Below are 20216 nucleotides of genomic sequence, written 5' to 3'. Positions count from 1 at the left end.
AAAAGGACCTTTAAAAGATCCTAGAAGCCAAAGCCGCCAAGCCCACGTCTTCTGGCCACGACTAGTCAGCATCCTGCACACCACCTGCTATAGCTCAGCTAGCCTCAGCCACTCTGCATGTCTTCAGGCTACAGAAAGCATGGACAGAAACTAAAAACCAGCCTGCAAACATCAGCTTGGGGATAAGGGGGGAAAAAAAGAGGCTTCAAATCAAGAAATCACCCACACCTAGAACAAAAAAGATCTAGGCAGACTTGCTCATGCAAGAACAAAACGGAAAAAAAAAAACCACAAAAAGCCTGAGCATATATAAACACAGACTCCTGGGGGAAAGGAAAAATGAAGCACTGTACCAAAGACAAAGAATTGAGCCTAAAAGAAAACAAAACCCAAGGAGGAAGATTCCACCCCAAAAGATCTTTGAGGCATAGAACTTAATATGAACATGAGTTCAATAAATTGAGAACTCAAAGGCAACATTTACCCCCCCCACCCACCAAAAAAGAAAAAGAAAAAAAAGAATGAGATTGTAGACCTGAAGAAATAAATTAGGGGACCAGCCCCGTGGCCGAGTGGTTAAGTTCGTGCACCGCTTCAGCGGCCTGGGGTTTCGCTGGTTCAGATTGTGGGCACAGACATCGCACCGCTCATCAGGCCACGATGAGGCGGCATCCCACACGCCACACCAGAAGGCTCTACAAATAGAATATACAACTATGCACTGGGGGGCTTTGGGGAGATGAAGAAAAAAAGAAAAAAAGAAGATTGGCAACAGATGTTAACTCACATGCCAATCTTTAAAGGAAAAATGAAATAAATTGGGGACTAAAACAAACATTAGAAAAGTAATATATAAAATAAAATCTACAGAGAACTAAAGAAAGATGGCTTCAAATCAATGCATTGACTAGAGGAACGCTAAAAATAAACAGTGAATGTAGATGAAAATAAGGAATTAATCAAAGCAAAACAAATCACTAGGAGTTCAAAGACAATCCAACATCTAGATAACTGGCATCCTTAAAGCAGAGAACTCACTGTACAGGACCAAGAAAGTGCTCAGAGACGACAGAAGAGAATTCTCCCGAGACTAATAAAGAACTGAATCTGTTGACTAAAAGAACACAGGAAATGCCACAGAAATATGACACACATCATGCAGCAGTAATACGCATTGTGATTAAATTATACATCAAATATTGGGGAAGAATTCCTCAGGCATCTCGTCTATAAGCAAATAATCTATAAAGGAGGAAAAATCATGCTGGCCCCGGACTCTTCCACAGTAACATTCAAGGGCGGAAGACAGTGACTTCTTTCGAGTTTTAATTGTTTGCTGGTAAATTTGAGTGAAATTAAATTTACTGCTTCGTATTTTAAGAACACATTTTATAAAGTATACCCAGCCAGCCAGCCATTTTTCCACGTAAAACACAAAGAACTCTGAAATGATATACATACTGCTAATGATAATTGTAAGAGATTTACTCTCTCCTCCTCCCAGAATTCATACCTTGATTCATACTAGAGGAACTCGTACCTTCTGGAAGTAGAGAAAAACTATCTGCTCTTCTGACCTTGCTCACTCAGTCTTCCCCAAAGGGGTAAAATTAGAAAGCAACCTCACAGGCTTGCCCCAGCCTCTTGCTTTTCCTCCTTTTCTATGAATAGTTCTCAGGATGCACACATTCTTTGCTCCTCCAGGAGATAAGCTCACCTGAGCAGGTGGGCCCTGCTGGGACACACAGCCTGTCATCTGACTAGGAGCAAAGTAGGGAGGAGCCCGAATCTGGCCACAAACTGAGTTTTCTAACCTAAATTCCACATTTTCCCATACAAACTCCAAGCTGATATTTTTGTACCCCTGTGGCTGGCTATCATGTCTACAACCCAATTGGTTCTTAATTGGGAGTGCGAGGGGGAGGCAGAGAGGAAGGTGTGATTAATCATCACTCCTCAAACCCCAACATCAGTCATGATTATCTTTGAATGGTAGGATTTGGAATTTCTTAAAACATTTTTAGCTGAACTCTTCTTCATTTTAAAATTCTTCCTAATGGGGCTGGCCCGGTGGCACAGTGGTTAAGTTCACACATTCTGCTTCTTGGCGGCCCCGGGGTTCACCAGTTCGGATCCTGGGTGCAGACATGGCACTATGTGGCAAGCCATCCTGTGGTAGGCGTCCCACATATAAAGTAGAGGAACATGGGCATGGCTGTTAGCTCAGGGCCAGTCTTCCTCAGCAAAAAGAGGAAGATTGGCAGCAGTTAGCTCAGGGCTAATCTTCCTCAAAAAAAAAAAAATTCTTCATAATGAACGGGTATTGTTTTTACAAAGGCAATAAGGTCATTTTTCTTTAAAACCATTACACCAGAGAAGAATATCTGGTATTACAGAAAAGTGGTCATAATGGTTTAGGGGAAAGAGCAGGTTCAAAAGAATGCGTAGTGTGACCTGATTTTATCATAAAAGAATAGTAACAACCATCGTGATGTACTACAGAGAGACACAGGGCTTACCCTTATCTTTGCACAATTATCTCATTTAGTATTCGCAAGAACATCTGAAATCAGTATAAATATCATCCCAATCTTAGAGCTGAAATGGAGAATTGGAGAGGCCAAGTCATCTGCCCAAAGCCACATGAGATTAACCCGCAGCAGACACGGACCTCACAAAGCCTATACCCTCTACCGCTCGGTCCTCAAAGTCACGAAGGAATGTGGGTAGACCCAGACAGACTGAAAGGATGCGCACACAATGTTGACAGCATATCTCCAGGTCATGGCAATACGGATGATGTTTCTGCTTTTTCTTTTAACGTACCTATGTTTATCTGTATTTTCCAAATTTTCGACACACGTATTCCTTGCGTAATAAGTAAAACAGTAATGTCTTTATATTAAGGAAAAAAGCCACAAGCATGAACTTGAAGTTCAAGTTATGGTAGAGCCAAATGATGTGGCCATGTGGGGGTCCAGAGCTGTCTCAGCCAGTGCCTGGATCAGCCATCTGCAGGCAACAGGTGTGGGCCAAGAGACCGGAGGCATGCTGGCTGGACTCCACTTACCCTCTACACAGACTTGGAAGCTGAAGGGAACCAGCTCAGTAAATCCCCCATCCGCCCCTCGACCCACATCATCCGGGCCTCATCCCACCAGCAGGTTAGCCGTGATTATAGGATGGCTTCTCTCCGGACCCTCGCGATTATTCTGAGGAGGGGTGCCCCCTCTCAGAAGCTTGCCAAGTTCTTCTCAAGGAGAACAGGCGGGCAAGTCGGAATGGCCTGCACCCAATTTTTAAACTGTAAACCGCACGCCCACTTTTTGTTTGGAGACACTTCTTGTGTGTGAACACAGTTCGTTCTGTTACCAGCTTTAAAAAGTTATCCAGAACTGATACATCCGAGGCCGAACTGAAGTGTTAAAAAACAAAAAGTCAAATATGACAGGACCTTTCCTAATTTTAGCTGATCTTATAGAAATCTCATTTGTAGACAACTCAAAAGAGAGGCTGAATACAGAAGTGCCATTGTCTCTGGATGCTACGGCTCTCCCCCTCCTCCTCCACTGCCCCCATCCTGGGGAGCACAGCGTTCCAGGACAACCGGTGTCCTTTAGCCCTTTGGCGACGCCATGCGATGCAGCCATGCTTGCTTCTAGCCGAGCCCGAGGATGCCCTGATGCAGCTTCCCTCCACAGGCTGGCAGGCTGGCTTCTAGCAGGATTTTAGGGCACCACTGCAAAGCTGGGGGACGTGGTGTGGAAGAATGGAAGCCGAGCCAAGAGAGATGCCGACAGCCCCCACGCTGCTGGCTGGAGCAGAGACTCGCCAGCGCTAGCCCTGACATGCCCCTGTGTGCGGCCATGGCCCCGGGTTCCCAGCCTGCCCCTTCTCCTTCACAGGCTTCCCAATCCCGTCCCACTCTGAAGGCTCTGCCCAGCCAGCCTCTTTCAGCACTAGCCCTGACATCTTGTTCCTCTGGGATCCACCTTGACCAAGCTTAGGAAAATTATTTTCCATCTGCAACCAGAAACATTCTCCCCCTCCTCCCAGGTCCACCTCCAACACCGCCGCCCACCTCAACCCAACACTCTGCTTCTACGATAAGAGACCACACTGTCCGGTGTCATCCTAGAGGACTAGCTTTGAGGTTCCAAGAGGGCTAAGCCGCTGCCTGGCCCAGGACCTGAAACAGTCAAATAAACAGTTAATGAAGAACTTATAAACACGCCATCTCCCCCACTAGGATATATAAACTCCACGAGGGCCAAGAACACGCCTTACTCAACTCTATATTGCTCACAGCACTCAAGGAAGTTGTCCAAGTTAATTAGTTTGGCAGAGACCAAGCTGAAGTCTTTTAAAAGGAGCCCGTGCTGAGAGATTCCGAGAATCATTCAGCTCCCACCTCCACCAAAAACACATGGAGACGAGTGAGATTAGAATGCAGAAGTCTGGTCCTGATGTAACCCATACCTGGCCGAATCGGAGACTGGCCGGCACAGGGATGAAGTCTCTTCCAGTCTCACCGACTCAGACTGGGCTTCAGGGAAGAGACTGGGCCAGCTGGAAATTTTACCAAGCCTGGCTCCTGGTAAGGAGTCCAGGCGTAAGGGACAGGGGAGATGTACAAGTACACACACACGCACACACACTAAATGTATATGCGCACAATGCTCACCCCCATGTATTTCTAGGCGTTTTTACATGCATTTCCCTTAATCTGAAGATGGGATCATTCAGTCCACTCCCTGAATTCAGCTGTGCCCAGAATGGGGCAAGGACTTGTTCAAAGCTACTCCTTAATCTGGTCAGGCTCACCCCCACCAGCCTAACCATCACCACCAGAGAGAGAAACACAGTTATCTTCCTACCGAAAGGAAACAAGGACTATCACAGGGCAGCCCTTCTTCAAAGACAGGGCTTCCTGGAAAGAATGACTCTCCGACCAACGTCCCATAATCTTCTTACCCAATGCAAAACCCCAAAAAGGGCAAACAGTTTGTCTTTTCCTTCCTTTTTTGTTCTTCATCAGACCCTCAGACCATTTTAGGGTCCTCTGCTCTTCCTCTTCTCTGGCATTGTGGGTTGAATTGTGTCCCCCAAAAGACATGATGAAGGCCTACCTCCCAGGATCTGTGAATGTGACCTTATTTGGAAACAAGGTCTTAGCAGATGTCATCAAGGTAAGATGAGGTCATGGGGGTGGGCCCTAAGCCAATACGACTGGTGTCCTTATAAGAGGAGGAGAAGGGAGAGACACAGGGAAAATGCCATGTGAGCTCAGAGGCACAGCTTGGAGGGGCACAGCCACAAGCGAAGGAACGCCAAGTCCAATGGCCACCATCAGAAGCTGGGAAGAAGCAAGAAAGGATTCTGCCCAGAGTCTCAGAAGAAGCGTGGCCCTGCCAGCACTCTGATTGCAGACTTCTGGCCTCCAGGACGTCAAGGAAATAAATCTGTTGTTTTAAGCTACGCAGTTTGTGGTAATTTGTTATGGCCCCAGGCAACTAATACACCTGCTTTCTTCCTTGAGAAATGCCCAGAGAACATATTCAATATTCGTCCACCCTCCCACCTCGAGGCCCAAGTCCACCTCACAACCACAGGATAAATTGTCAAAGCCACCTGCTCCCTACTACACACCACATCTTTCTATATCCAAGGGAGAAAATGTAACCCCCATTTTGGTCTAACATCGGAGATACTGAAAATGTTCAAGAATGACCCTACCGTCCTATGAACGCCACAGAAAGAAAGTTTTAAATAAAATATGTGAAGACTCCACTCCCCTATCCCCACTCCCAAATAAAATACAAAAAAGCTCAGAACTAGTCCAGGAAGGTGGGAATTAACATACAGTCCATGGCAAAGGTGGGACTGGATCCTTATGGCCTGTAAGAGGCCAAGAGCTCAGCTGCATTATCCACCGAATGAGGATGGTGGGAAGCTGACAAAGGAGGGAGCTAGAAGAAGGGTGTTAACAATGCCCGTCATGTAAGTCTAGCACAAGAGTCCCACTTGACAGTGAGCTGGGTTTTGACTCCCAGGAGCATATCCTCATGGAGGTCTCACAGATCTGACTGTGACATCCTGCCAGGGCTGGTGAACTGTGGCATTGTTGGGGTCAGAGGCCAAGGCAGGGAGGTAAGAACAAAATTAATGAACAACCAGGAGGTGACAGAGCTAAGCTAATACCCGTGACCACCACAGCTCAGCTCACTCGGCACGAAGAGAAAAGGAGCCACAGAGGCGACAGACCTGAACACTCAGCTTCCTTTTCTGGGCTCTAAAATGTTTCACTTGTCACACTGAACAGTCTCCGTGAGAGCCTTGGGTGCCAGGGGGCCTTGAGTTATTTTTAAGTGCTGCCTTGGTATTATTATTTTTAAGTGACAAAAACATTCCCCAATGAAATTCAAAGTACCAGAAGACAAATATATGTAAATGTATACATTTTTATCTGTTCACTAAATTAAGGATAGGTATGATGCTTATTAGGAACACTGTGTCTATTAAAAAAGGAGGAATGTCTTAAAAGAGAGTGATTTTTTTCCAGCATTCGCCAAAACATTAATCTTATTTGTTTATAATGATTATTTCCAAAAATAAAATTCTTCCTGCATGCCTTACCTGCTCACACCTGCCAGCTACCGTGGGCTGGCTCTGGAGGGTGGGCTGCACATTTGGGTAAGTTACTTAATTCTGTGCCCTGATTTTGCCTACAATAAAAGTAACAAATGCAGAGCTTCTGCAATGTTATCTTTAAAAAGACCTACAAATGGGTCTTTCAAGGCCGGCCAAGGCCAACCTCGGGACACAAGGACAACACACCTACTAGTCAGCCAATTCCACCTGTGCATCTGAGAAGTTTCTCGGGGCTGCATTTGGACTTGGCCCAAGTGCCGCTGGCTCCACGCGCCACTCGGAGCCCGGGTGCACCAAAGCAGACCTCCCCATCTGCTCCACCCACTGCAAGCTGCAAAGCTGCTCGCTGACTCTGATCTATTTATATGCATCGCCACGGATTGGCACAGGTAACTGGAAGGTGCTAATTTATGTTTTTTGTTTCCAGAAGATATCCTTTCCTCGGCTGGCTGAGAAACGTGCTGTTGGCATGTTAAGCCTCCTAACCGTCATCATTTTTACCAGCGCTGGGAATGCAACGCAACACGCCACATAATAAATCATGAGGCTTGCCCTAAATTTTTTGCATAAAGATAGGAGAGACCTGTCTGAAGCTCTTCTATGTCCATTTCAACTGGTCTATCTATTTCCCTTTAAGACTTTTTTTCCCCAGCACTCACCCTGGCCAAAACATAAGCTCCTTGTCTACAGCACAGGAGGCTGGAAATCCGAAATCGACCGTGTGGTGCGCTGCGCTGTGCACCCCACGCATGTGTGGCTTTGAGAAGAGGCTGGTGTGATGTGCCACACTGAAACACAGGCACATTATGCAAAACAAGACACAGTACATTTCAAGTGCCACCACAGCAGCTCTTCAGGAAATGAAATGGCCAAAGGATGGAGCCCGTCACATTCAACAGTGCTTGTGTTCCAGGACATCCCATGGAACCGCACAGCAATCTCTAAAGCCAAGCTTAAAGGGTGCCTGCCCTCTGCAACCTTGATAGGTGTGGTGACCAGAGATGCAGGACAAGCCTCGAGCACCTTGGAGAGAAGGGGGCTGGTGCTGAAGCAGTGGCCAGCCAAGTTCCAAGCCGATAGCTAGAGGTGGCTCGATGGGTCTACTTCCAACCATTCTCTGACCCAAAAAGCCAATGGAGAGATGAACTCATCAACACCCTTCTTTATTCTACAGGATGCCTCACAATAATGGAATCTTACATAATAAAAACATATGGGTCCGTGCTTAGAAATTTTTATCTTCATTAAGGGAATTCTTAGCAGGGTAAACACAAGATTCCAGGTACAGTATTTTAAGGCTTATATAATCAGTCAGAGGGAAGCTTTCCAATTTCAACTTGCTTATATTCAAGGTGGTAATTTCTCATTCTCAGCAGCTGAGGATGGGCGAGCAGCAGCGTCAGAAGTGGGGAGCAAAGCCAACAACTGGAGAAGGAGCCTAGTGTACCTAAGCCCTTTCCAAAATGGGGAGGAGGAGGGAAAGACGATAGCCATTCCCAAAAAGACTGCACAATAGTCTTTCATTAAAAGACACCATTGTCGCACTGTTCTCCCTACACCAACCTTGCAAGTGCAGAAATGGAGGTAAAAATCATCATTTCTACCTTCCTCAGGTTCCTGTAGTTGCGTGGGCAGTGACTTAGGGAGCAGTCTGCTCACTATAGGACAATATTCCCCAGGACTACTTGTTGAAAGCCTGCTCAGCTGCTTCCTATTTCTGCTAACTCCGCACAACCAGGAGCTCAAGTGCCACAGCAGCCTTTAGACCTAGAAGGAAAGGTTTCAAGGGTTACCTGGACAGCCAGGTTCATTATCCAGAGACCTGTCCTGAAGGGCAACTTGCCAGACAAACCAGAATCTGCCGCCACACAGCACAGAACTCACATGGGGAGTGTGGGTGGATGGGTGGATGGGTGGATGGGTGGATGGGTGGATGGATGGATGGATGGATGGGTGGGTGGGTGGGTGGGTGGATGGACAGGTGCTCTGAGAATCCTGGATGCAGGCTATGGCTGCAACCCATCCAAGCAGGCAGTGGTGCAATTGCTGCATCGCTAGGGTGTGGCCGAGGTCTAAGTTACTGTGCAGTAGCGCGAGTCCATTCAGAAGCCTGGAATATGCTGTTCTTCTCTCTATGCATCTGTCTATCATCCAAAGAGCTGGCCCCACCCCCACCCCCTACCATTCAAAAAGTAGGGCTCGTAGCAACCTATGTTGCCTTTTGCTTTTAAATATTTTCAATGAGTGTTGACTGGAAATCATAAATGAGACCTTTGTTGTAAGCCCAGGAAAATTCTAATGACCAACAATTACATCTCAGACAGGGAAATAACTATTCCCTGTTCAAAAAGGAATGTCCGGTCATTTAAGAAACATCTGGGTTGGTTACCATCATTTCCATTAAGGAACTGAGCTACCAAACCCTCCATCAGGAGCAGCTTCCTTTTCAGAAGGGCTCAACTCAAAGCCACAAAGAAGAAGCAAAATAAAGAAATAGGGAACAGCCAAGTACAGACATTCTGCCCACATCCAGAGGGACATTTCACTCTGCAGGTTGTCACCAGAACGCCCAGAACCAAGGCTCCCCATGCTCACTGACTCCACGACCGTGGCTGCAGAAGGCCCAGCACTTTAGAAAGCTGACAGGTTTCCTTCCTCGGGGAAGTCGACACAGGGCCACTAGGGTCTTGGGACCCAGGGGTCCTCCGAAGCACGTTTACTCTTATGAAGCCCGTGGCACTTGAACGTGAACCTAAGAACTCACCTAAAATAGATGCTGCAACTTGACCCACTGAGAAGAGCCCAGTTCCTTCCCCATCCTTCCCAAGGACAGGTGTGACCAGACTGGGGAAGGAACGCTGCTTCCAAAACTCCAGATGCAACGAGCAGGCCGTGCAGAAGGGATCCTCCTAAACAATCTACGAGCCATTAGCCAAGAGGGACGGCTCCACGGGATGAGAAACAAGACTGTACCAAGAGTTCATGTGCTCTGCTTCTGAGAAACCAAACAGGATCAAGATCAGGGAAATGCCCACAACTGAGCCCTGCTTAACACCGCAAGGAGACCAAGGGGAAGACAGTGGGTGCAGAGTGAGACCCGGGCCCTTCCTGGCAACCAGGGCTGAGACGCGAGGTCGCACGTCTTAAACAAGGCTGCCTGGAGGGCAGCATATGTCCGCAACATATGCCCGTGGTTCCCCCACCCCCGACACCCCAGGATCCCCTGAAGTGGACATTTTTCATCCAGAGAGGCAGAGCAAGCTACAAGAGCCCTGATCTCCAATTTGGCAAATCAAGCCCAAGCCCCACCTAACACCCCCAATCCTCAGGTCCCTGGGAAGGACTTCTGCTGTAGCAAGGTCAAGGAGGAGGGTTATGCCATCATCATTCAAGCAATTACTGAATACCGCACCCTTCGAGAAGCACTCTGTCACATGCCCACTTATTGAAATCTCTCAACCATCTGTAAATTACACTCTATCATTATCCCCATTTTTCAGATGAGGATATTGAGGCTCAGGTAAGTCAATCACTAAAAGCTGATAAGTTAACAGATCCAGCTTCAAACATAGGCCTTTTGACGCCAAGTCCAACATACTTTCCACTGCTCCTCAGCCGCCTACAACGTAGAAGATTATTCCAGTCTTCACCCTGTGGCCACAGACCAGAGCAACAGCTCCCGAGGACCTCCCACAGCGAGGCTTCAGGGTACCTGTGCCTCCCAGGCCTCCTGTGCTGACCTGCTCCACCCACCTCAAAGCACCCATCGTCTTTAAGCGGTCAGCATAACCCTTACCATAGTGGGCTCCTCTCCCACACGACTGTCACTTTTATAGCATAAGATAAAATGGGCTGATGTCATCATAATAAAGGAATAAAAAGAATTAGTAACTTATTTATTAATACTTATTTCTTGCTTGTAAAAACTTTCTACCTCCCAGACAAAACATTCACGCAGAATAGGAAACCACTTGAGTGCACAATTCACTACACCAAAACCAAAGGTTAAGGGAAATAATTTTATTTCTCATCGGTTGGGGCTACATAGTTATTATGTTTGCAGTAAGTATGTGTAACCGTATGAGTATTAACAATAATAGCTAGTATGTATGAAGCACTATACGCCAGTTAGCGCTCAAAGTGCTTTACAGGCACTGATGCAACTCTCTGAGGGTAGGTACCCCCGTGATCCCAGTTTTAAAATGAAAGACCAAGGCACAGAGAGGTTAAGTAATCAGCCCAAGGTCACAGAGCTGGTAAGGGGAAGAGACAGGAATGAATCCTGGGTCTTCTGACACTCATCCCATGAGCCACGGCTGCCAGAGGTACATGCCTGGGAGTTTTAACCATCTAACTTTGGGTTTTAACCTTTTAGCAACACTGCCTCTCATGTTAACACATAAACACTTAGATTACATAAAATACAAGTGTCTTTGAGCCACATCAACTCACTTATCCCGTGAACCAAAGCCACCGATTCCACTTTTTTTTCCCTGTTTATTATCTATTTTGTAGATTTGGATATAGAAACAGAAAGCAAAAATAAACTAAAAGAGGAAGGGTGCTATCTTTCTGGCCTGCCAATTTCTTAGAGGGAATAAAATATACGTGACTTGTCTTCAGGGGAGTTCTAAATCCACGTGTAAGCCATACAATCAAAATTACCACTGAAATGTCCCTTCCCATGTTCCAAAAAGTACAGAACACAGTACTCGGTGAATGTAAGCCCGTACAAGAACATGTAAATATATAAGGCGCACAGGAATATACAGAAAATAATAGAGGACATACGCAAAATGTGAGTGAGGAGAAGTGAGGGTATGTACTTAGAGTGGACTTCATATGAACACAGTTATTCAAGGACATGTGCTCTTGAATCTGTGCAAGTTAAACGTGTTTGTGAAGTTGGTGGTGAGGGGCTATAGAAATGCTGCTAGTACAGAGTTTTAGATTCCACCACAGCAAGGGGTGACCGCCTTTCACACACCTGCCTGCCCACAGTCCCCCCTTCCTCGCCTGGCACCTCAGGGAGTCCTTAATCCAAGGATCATGGTCAGCCCAGTAGGAGTCCTTGCCACTCCCATGGCCTCTGCAGGAAGCCTGGCACAGACCATAAAACCAACGTTGCCAGCCTCTGCCCGCTCTCTGTAACCAGCAAATAACACTCACAGGACTTCTACGTGAAATGCATCTCTATCCTCGACATTTTTGCAACGTTACACTTACGCATCCCCAGGCCAGTCTGGAAAGGGAAACCGGGTGCTGAGCAAGGCAGCAGCTCCAAGCTTGCTGTAAGATGAGCAAGGCAAATGCACAGAGACCCGCTTGCTCAAGCTGCCCCGGCCCAAGGACTTCGTGCAAGAGGAAACTTACCCAGCCTGACACAAGACAGTGTTGTTCCCACAGCAGGCAGGAAGATGCGGCGTAAATGCTGAGCCACTGATCAGCAAGGCAGGGCCACTGCAGAGGGCTCCGGGTCACCCTTTCCAGAAGGGCTCTCCAATTGAAACGGGACAGAGTTACAAAATTCAGGAAAGAGACCTTGTTCACTTGACAACTAATTCCATTTCTCTGTTAAACACAGAAGAGAAAACCTGCATAGAAACTAAGGTGTGTACAGAAAGCTGGTCAAAAGGAATTTTCAGAAATACTTTTTTCCCCTTCGTAATTATTAGCTAAACATTTTCAACCAAGCTGTAAGAAGAAAAAAAATCAGGATAATTTTATTTCTTACTACCTGGGGCTATATAGTAATTATGCAAATGACAGGGAATTTGTCACTTTGAGGAACCGTAAGTGTGTAAAATAATTTGATTAAGTAAAATACAGTTGCCTTAGTCATCATACTAATTTGACAAGGACTTTAAAAATGTCCCTCAGCTATCTGCTTCTCAGTTAGATATGCAAAAACCCAGCTTCAAAACGATGCTTCTTTAGGGAAAAAAAAACAAAAAACAAAGCAAAGAATAACAAATCCAGCAGTTTCACCTCAGCCATCAATTGCAAGCCCACTGAATGCTCTGAGGCCTGAAAAAACAAGTGACCATAAAGCGGTGAGATGGAGCTTTGCGACACACACTCAGTCATTCGTCTATTACTCTGTCACTACAACCTCAGACTTCATATTTCAAACTCTGAAGAGGGGAATGCCCAGCCTTGGTTCCTGGGAACCGCCTGTGCGCCCCACCCAGAGATGAAACTGGCCTTGCTAAGTTTTCATCCAGAGGAAATTCAAAGGCATACGCACATGAGCCTCACTGACAACCCCCCAGAGCTGTCAGAGGTTTTAATTTCCTGTACATATCCTTATCTACTCCAGTCCTCAGTAACTTGATCACATCCACCAACCTCTGTATGCAGGGCTGCCGGCAGCGAACGGCCTGAAACACTTCAGTGGGTCTCCAAGAAACACCGTCAAGCGCACACAAAATCACTCTCTCTCTGTGCGCTTCCCAGCTACCTGCACCTTCTCCAAACCACCCAAGACTTAAGCAGATGTTACATCCTCGCAAGTAGGTCAGCTCAGACCGGAGCCACCCGAAGCAAAGACCCAAGCAGAGGAAAATTAAATTGCATTCTCTATTCAGCCCACGATGACAATCAAACTGAACAGGTCTCTCTTCCAACGCTGAAAAAAATATTTCATAGCCAGTACCAGCTAAGTAACTAAAGAGAACCATCCTGTGGACTACTGGTTTATCTGAAGCATGATTTCCAGTTAAAACAGTCACAAGGGTAACAGATGTCAGAATCCACAGCCGGGCCAGTTTGTACCCAGATTACCTATCACTGAGCCTGGGCACAGGATCAGTCTTCTGCGCTTCCCTGGGAGATCGCGACACCCAGGCAAAAAGTTCCTAGACGACGATAGAGCTTAACAATTGGTGGCTTTCTCATACACAGTTTCCTGTCCTTGAGTTTCCTCCCTGGGCAGGTTCTCGAGGGAAAACACACAGACACAGACGCACATGTACACATACACACACGCACAGAGTCCTGCTTTGCAAAGTTGCTTCTTAAGTCACAGGCAACGTTGTGCTCCAGTTCCGCAGCTGGGAAGCCTACACCAGCATCACCGAAAACACAGGGCAATCTGTCTTTTCAGAAAGTAACGGGAGAAAGGAAACGCAGCCTCCAAGTAAAAAAAAAAAAAATGGCATCTGGCAAGACAAGACAAGAAGGTAGCTGCTTGGATTTCTGGAGTCAAATAGGAAATAATGTCATTGGCAGAGAATCTGTGATCACCCTCCTCTCTATGAACGTAAGTATTGTTGGCAGTGTCCCAAAGTGTGCCCTTCATCAGGTATCTGCAAACGCTTCCTCAGAGGGGCAGACCGATTGCCGACATAAAGATCATATATGACACACACCTTGCACACGGACCCTGCATGTGTGATCACCTACAAACACGAGTTCTCAAGTTTCCTAAGCAAGCCCTAATGAAGGAAAAGGGAGAAATTCACTTTTCCTGCAAACAGCCTGCAACACTTCATTCTCAAACGATCCATAAAGAAGTCTCAGAAAGCTGCAGAAATAACAAACTTTCTATTCCACCTCCCAAATAACAGATGAAGAGAAAACTCCCAAGTGGCCCAGAAGAGCAAAACCCACGGCGAGCTGACTCAGTCAAGCCTGGCAAGCAAACTATTTATTTTCATGAGCTTCAGATGGCAATGGAGAGTCGAGGGCAGCTGGGCAAGGCACAGCCCTGAGCACCTTCTGCCTCCACTCCTAGTAATCAGAATGAATTCAATTTCCTAGGCCTGTCCTCTCCTGGGCCTCCAGCTGCTTTCTGCTGGTCACCTGTTGACTCCTGTTACCCTACCCTTCCGAACCAGGCTTTCCATCAGCCCCGGCTGGACGTGCCAGGAGGCCTCCATCAGGTGGACTGAATTCCTCCCGTGCCTGCCACTTGCTTACTCTGGGATTAAAGTCAGCTTCCTATGTCCTGGGGCCAGCCCTGCCTCTGTGCATCCACCACTCCACCAGCCCTCTGCTTCTTAACTTCTCAAGGAGCTGAGGCCACTCCTCTGGGGGAGGCCCAGCTTCATCTCTTTCTAAAACCCCTAGATCATTGCCAGCTAAAACTAAGCCCAGGCCTTTATCACTCCTGGTGTGAAAAGTTCTGTTGGCTCTTGCCGCACATGAATAATGCACTCTATTGAACAAAACTGGTTGGAGGCAAACAAACTGTTAAACTGGAGGCAGCCGTTGATATCCCAATTACCTCCTTTCAAACACAGACCCACCTGCTTAGGGGTTACACACTTTGCATATGCTACAGTACAGACCCACGTGTATTTTATTAGCGTACATTTGCAGCCTACTTAGACAAGTACTTAGCAATACACGGTACCTATTTTGATATTTTAACAAATTCCCTCCAAGGAAAGTCTGATAAACTGACCCCCAAGAAATGGTTATTCCCTACCCCCAAAACTCCAAAGGCCACAGGTACTGTCTGCAACTGTGTATTGTAACTATAGACAAAAAGAGCATTTTATGAAAAAATCTAACGAGAAAAGAAAATGTGCTTTCGGCCACAGGGTTCACCTGCAGCGTACAAGTCACTTCCATCTCACAAGGAGCAAAAGAAATGCATTTGATTTTCAGAAGTCCTGTAACTCTGTCACCCCAGGAAGCCAGCTGAGTTTGAGCCCTCTCTCACAACCACAGAACCCACTTTACCCCACATCAGAGACCAAGCCTGCTTGTCCTTCCCTCTGATGGCAAGCCCCCAGTCTCAGGAGATCGCTTATGAATGGCCCACAGCACCCAGCGCCTGGCCCTCATTAGCCGTACCCCAAGGCCAGGGATGGGGGTTTTAGTGGTACCATCAGGAAGAGCATGGTTCTTTCTCTGAATGTGCTTATCCAACAGCCAAAATCTTGTCAGATTCTATCTCCATCAAACTTGCCCACTAACACTCAAAGTCTGTGACATTTGATTCCAGTTTCGGGTCAATAGCCAAGGAGTGATTTAACCCTATACACTCTGAAAAACCTCTTCCTGTTTCGGAAGGGCTGTCCTTGGGTCTGGATGTCACTGCCTGGAACTCACGCTGGGACCACCTGCGCTCAGCAGGAGAAAGCGGCAAAGTAGGTATTTGACAGTGCTGAGTCATTACAAGCTGGTTCCTCTGATACGTTATGCACCCCTGGGCCGTTTGAGCACTAATACCCCCTTTCAGAAAGGCAAATGAAATAGCTGTACATTGTGCAAAATAACGCAACCCCCTTGTGGGCGAGAGACAACGGTAGGGAATTTAGGTCGAAGAGCGGGTAGCAGGAACTACACAAACTCGCAGCTGCTCTCCAGGTACCGTAACTTTATCCCAGACGCTGAGAGATGGCTGTTGGGCTACACAGTGGCAATATTCCCTTGCAGCCCAGCTCAGACCAGGGCCACACTCGGGCGCATTTTACTCTAAACTGTTAAATCCCCCTGTAATTGGCGGATGGAGAAAGCGCCGGGGGAACATGATGCATAATGGATTTGTTCTCCAGGCGGATGGAATGGAGAGTCGAGGACGCAGGATGCCAACTGGCTTTTCTTCCCATGTGCAGGTCATCCGAAAACCGCGATGCCTTCCTCTCCAGGGGGGCTCCTGAACTCACCCTCTGGCTGCGCTTTCAAGCCGGGAGAGGAATAGTTTCACGCCCACCTGCCCGCTGCCTCTCCTCCCCGGGTACCCCCAGCCCCCGCCGGCCGCACGAGCAGCTGCCGGCATCCGCGGTCCCGCCTGCTCCCGGCTCGCTCGGCAGCCCGGGCCGGCAGCTCCCCCGGTGGCCGCCTCTGCACCACTCGCCAACCTCCACGCCGGGCCGAGGTCATGCCCGCCTGCCCCCGGCGCCCGGGCGGCCCCCTCCTCGTGCCAGCCGGCCGCCCGGGGAGCCGGGCTGGGGAAGGGGCCCCGCGGCGGAGTTGGCACGGGGACTCACCAGGTAGGCGCCCACCGTGCCCTGCGCCAGCATCAGGGCGCACTCGGACACGAGGAAGATCTTGATGTTGGAGAAGCAGGACACCTTCTTTTTCTTCTTCTTGTTCCTCTGCGCCTCGTCCCCCTGCAGCTCGCCGCTCCGGCCGCCGCCCGACGAGCCGCCCGGCTTCTTCCCCTGCATCCTTCCCTCGCTGCCGCCGCCGCTTTCCCGCTCGCCCCGGGTGTCGGGGCCGCTGCCGGGCGGGGGTGCCCGCGGCGAGGCTGCGTGCTGTCCCCGCCCCGGGTCCGCGGCGGCCGCCCCCGTCCTGCCGGGGCTGGAGAGGTGGAAGGCACAGCTCCTCACTGCCGCCGCCGCCGCGCTCGCCCCCTTCCTCCTCCTCCTCCTCCGCCCTCCCCTCGCCTCCTCCTCCGGCTCGGGCTGTGCCAATCACAGGGGCTCCTCGCGCCGCCCGCCGCCGCCTCGCCGCCCGCGGACGCCCGCCGCGGCCATCGCCCGCTTCCCCTCGCCCGCGGGCCGCGCCTGCCCTCGCCTCCCCGGCCTCCACCCGAGGCCCGGGCCTCGGTCGCCGCTGCTCGCCCCCGCCGCGCCGCTTTTCGCTGCCCGTGCGCCCCTGGGGAGGCGCGAGGGGAACCGGCTTGGGGCGCCGAGGGCAGCCCTGCGGCCGAAGCGGGGAGGGTCCCGCTGCCCGGAGGACTGGAGGGAGGGGGTGTCCTTGCGGAGGAAAGAAGGGGGTGCCCCAGAGAGAGGAAGGCGGTGCCCGGCCCCTAGGTGGCGCTGCGGGGCACGGGGCGCCGCCGCGGACGCTGAGTGGTACTGCAGGAGGAACTGGGGCCCCGGAGATGGGGTGCAGGGGCGCCCCCGCGGGGCAGCGACCTGGTGCTCCGGCATCGGGGCGCTAGACTGGAGGGGAGGGGCTGTTTCTAGGAAGAGAGAGAAGACCGAGGACCCAGGAAGAGGTTGGCGCGCGCTCTTCCCCTCCGCCCCGGTATCTCTGGGGACAGATGTTGCGCTCTGGGGTTTGGGGAAGTGCCAGAGGTCAGAGCCGCTTGAGGCTTCTGCAGCCTGCGGCCTCTGCTCCTGCTCTACGGAGCCATTCAGCGTAAACAACCCCAGACCGAAAGGAAAGAAAGGAATTGAAGCAGTGCAACGAGGAAGTTCGGTTAATCCATGGAGAGCCGCACAGATTATCAGTCGCCCCCAGCCATGGTGTCTAGGCAGCTGCACGGTCGCAGCGACCCCAGCAGAGGGCCTTGTCTAGCCCTCCATCTGCCTGGAGCCCATCCTCAGGAATGAGGCTGCCCAGGCTGGAGCCAGCGGGGAAGAGATTAGCCGCGGGCCTGCCTTGGTCCCCACCCCTCCCCTAGCTTTGTGGCCGGGGGCTGCCTTCCTTGGCCTTGGCCTGAATGCCCGGGGGCCCGTGGCAGCTGCTCTTTATAATCACCAGGAGTTTGGGCCGCAAGTCGCTACGGATAAGATTTTGGAAGCTCAAAGGAAGCTGGAAGGACTGGACAAGTACTAGGAAGGGCTCAGCAACTTCTGCCTGGCCCTTCGTGGGGGTTCCACCAACCCTTGGAAAAGCCCTTCCTTAATAATTGTGTCAAAGAAAATGATCCACTCTCTGAGGCTCTGGTGTACCAGTGCAGGCTTAGATTTGAAACTGAATAGCAATTAACACTTCCATAATTTTTACTTACTCCCAAAGAGCTTGAATGAGAACGGATGGTGTAATGGTGGGGGTGTTGTCTTGCCATACCGTTTAAATATAATCTGCTGCATCCTTCTGTGGTTCTAGACATGATCTCACTTGGTGTCCCTGTCAGATGCTCCCCTCCCCTTGTCTGGGCTGTCTTCTATCTGAATTGGCTCCCCCCACAGAGGTCTTTTTCTGTTTTCCCCAAATCTTGTCATCGGGGCTACACCAGTCCCCAAGAGTCTGTCGCCTTACTGGAGCCCCTCCTCCCTTACTCCCAGCACCCTCCCCTCACGCATAGCCAACTTTCCTGCAGAATCCTGCCTCTCACTCCCTTGGCCCTTGCCATCACTCTGGCATCCTGGGAGCCCCTCCTCACCTTTTTCTGAGAAGACCCTTGATGGGCCAGCTCCCTTCCCATCCTCTGTGGCTGTGAGCCCCAAGCTGAGCTGAGACATTTCGCTTGTCTCTGAACCCTGATCCTGCTGCTGTTGGAAGGGCATTCAGAGTCCATTCTAGTCTTCAAGTCTTGTTTACATACTTTGTAATAACTAGAGCTAATGTTTATTGTGTGCTTACCCTGGCCAGGCATCATTTGTTCTAAGTGCTTCACCGGCGTTTACAATTTAATCCTCACCACCTTTCTCTAAACTAGATACTATTATTAGCCCTCTTTTACAGATAAGAAAACAGAGGCCCAGAAAGACTGACTAACCCTACCAATGTCATGAATCCAGTAAATGGCAGGGCCAGCCTTGGAAACCAAGGTGTCAGCTGTCACAGTCCTGGTTCTTAATGACTTGCTATATATTATCTTGTTTATCACCCACTAGTCTGTCTCGGGAAGAGTGTAATTCATATTGATCCTATTTTATAAATGGAGACTCAGAGATGTGTAGTGACTAGCCCAGTGTCACACAGCTCAAAAGGGACAGGACGTGAATCCTAATCTCTTTGCTCTCTACCACATTGCCTCATGTACAGTCTGAGAGGAGCCCAGGCTTTTTTCAGTTCTGACCATTTGTTTTAGGTAAAAATTTAACTGTCTTTAGAGAAATCAAACACTGTCACTGTCAGAGAGAGGATTTTGGATGAGGGTTGTAGATTCCTCCTGTAATTAAGGGTAAGCAGCCATGAAAATAATCCTGTGCCTGAAGCCTTAAGAATAATCAAAGTCAGCCTGAAGGAAATCAGGCGTGAGCCTCGTGACTGTCAGAAAGAAGGAATTTAACACGTTCAGTTCCCTTCCTTCCAGCTCGTCCTTTATTTACTCACAGATCGGGGTCCAGGGATGATGAGGGGCGTGTACAGGCAGCAGGTGCTTCCACTGGGCTTCTCTCCTGTGAAGACAGTGGGAGCAGCAGAAAGACAGTAACGTCCTCGTCTCTGCACAGCATGTGACTGCTGATGGAGTGCTGTGACGTGCTGTCAGATCTCATGACAGGAAGAGCTGATCCTATGAGACCCATTCTACTCGTAAGAAAGAGCAACAAGTGGCCTTTTGGAGCTCGCAGCTAGCAAGTGGCAAGAATTAAAACCTGCATTTTCCACCCCAAATTGGTGGGACCCCCAAGGAGGAGGAAGGGGATTAAGCGGGGGTTTAGACCCCCCATGATCTGTGGTACCCCCTCCAACCAGCCTCTGAAATGGACAGTTGACCATCACATGAAGAGCAAGGCAAACAGAGCGTAAACACCACCCAGCACCTCAACTGGGCACCTTACATGCGGCCTAGGAGAAACGCTGTGGCCACCACTTCCCAGTGGAGCCTGTTTCGTTCATCTATCCTCCTAAGGGTGGATGATGGATTTAGGACCAGTCAGGACAGTATTATGAATGACTCTGGGACCCTTGTGATTATGTTGGCCTCTCAACTACTTTTCTGGGCCAGGTGACTTTTCTAAGTTAGATGAAAATATCGCTAGCTAAGGCTG

At 49.3% G+C, this 20216-nt stretch overlaps 1 protein-coding gene across 2 annotated transcripts in view; it reads right to left on the bottom strand.

Moving 5' to 3' along the window:
• SLCO3A1 (solute carrier organic anion transporter family member 3A1) overlaps positions 1-17148 on the bottom strand; it is a 289096-nt gene extending 271948 nt beyond the window's left edge. For both annotated transcript variants that reach the window (XM_070618553.1, XM_070618543.1), the window contains exon 1: positions 16593-17148. In XM_070618553.1, the coding sequence (XP_070474654.1) occupies positions 16593-16772 (180 nt within the window). In that variant the 5' untranslated portion in view covers positions 16773-17148. The remainder of the gene's footprint in view (positions 1-16592) is intronic.
• Positions 17149-20216: the final 3068 nt, after the last annotated feature.

The sequence above is a fragment of the Equus przewalskii genome, chromosome 1, assembly GCF_037783145.1.
Source record: "Equus przewalskii isolate Varuska chromosome 1, EquPr2, whole genome shotgun sequence".
Taxonomy (NCBI): Eukaryota; Metazoa; Chordata; class Mammalia; order Perissodactyla; family Equidae; genus Equus; species Equus przewalskii.
Note: the sequence above shows the minus strand (reverse complement) of the source record. Positions and strands in the feature narration are given on the sequence as shown.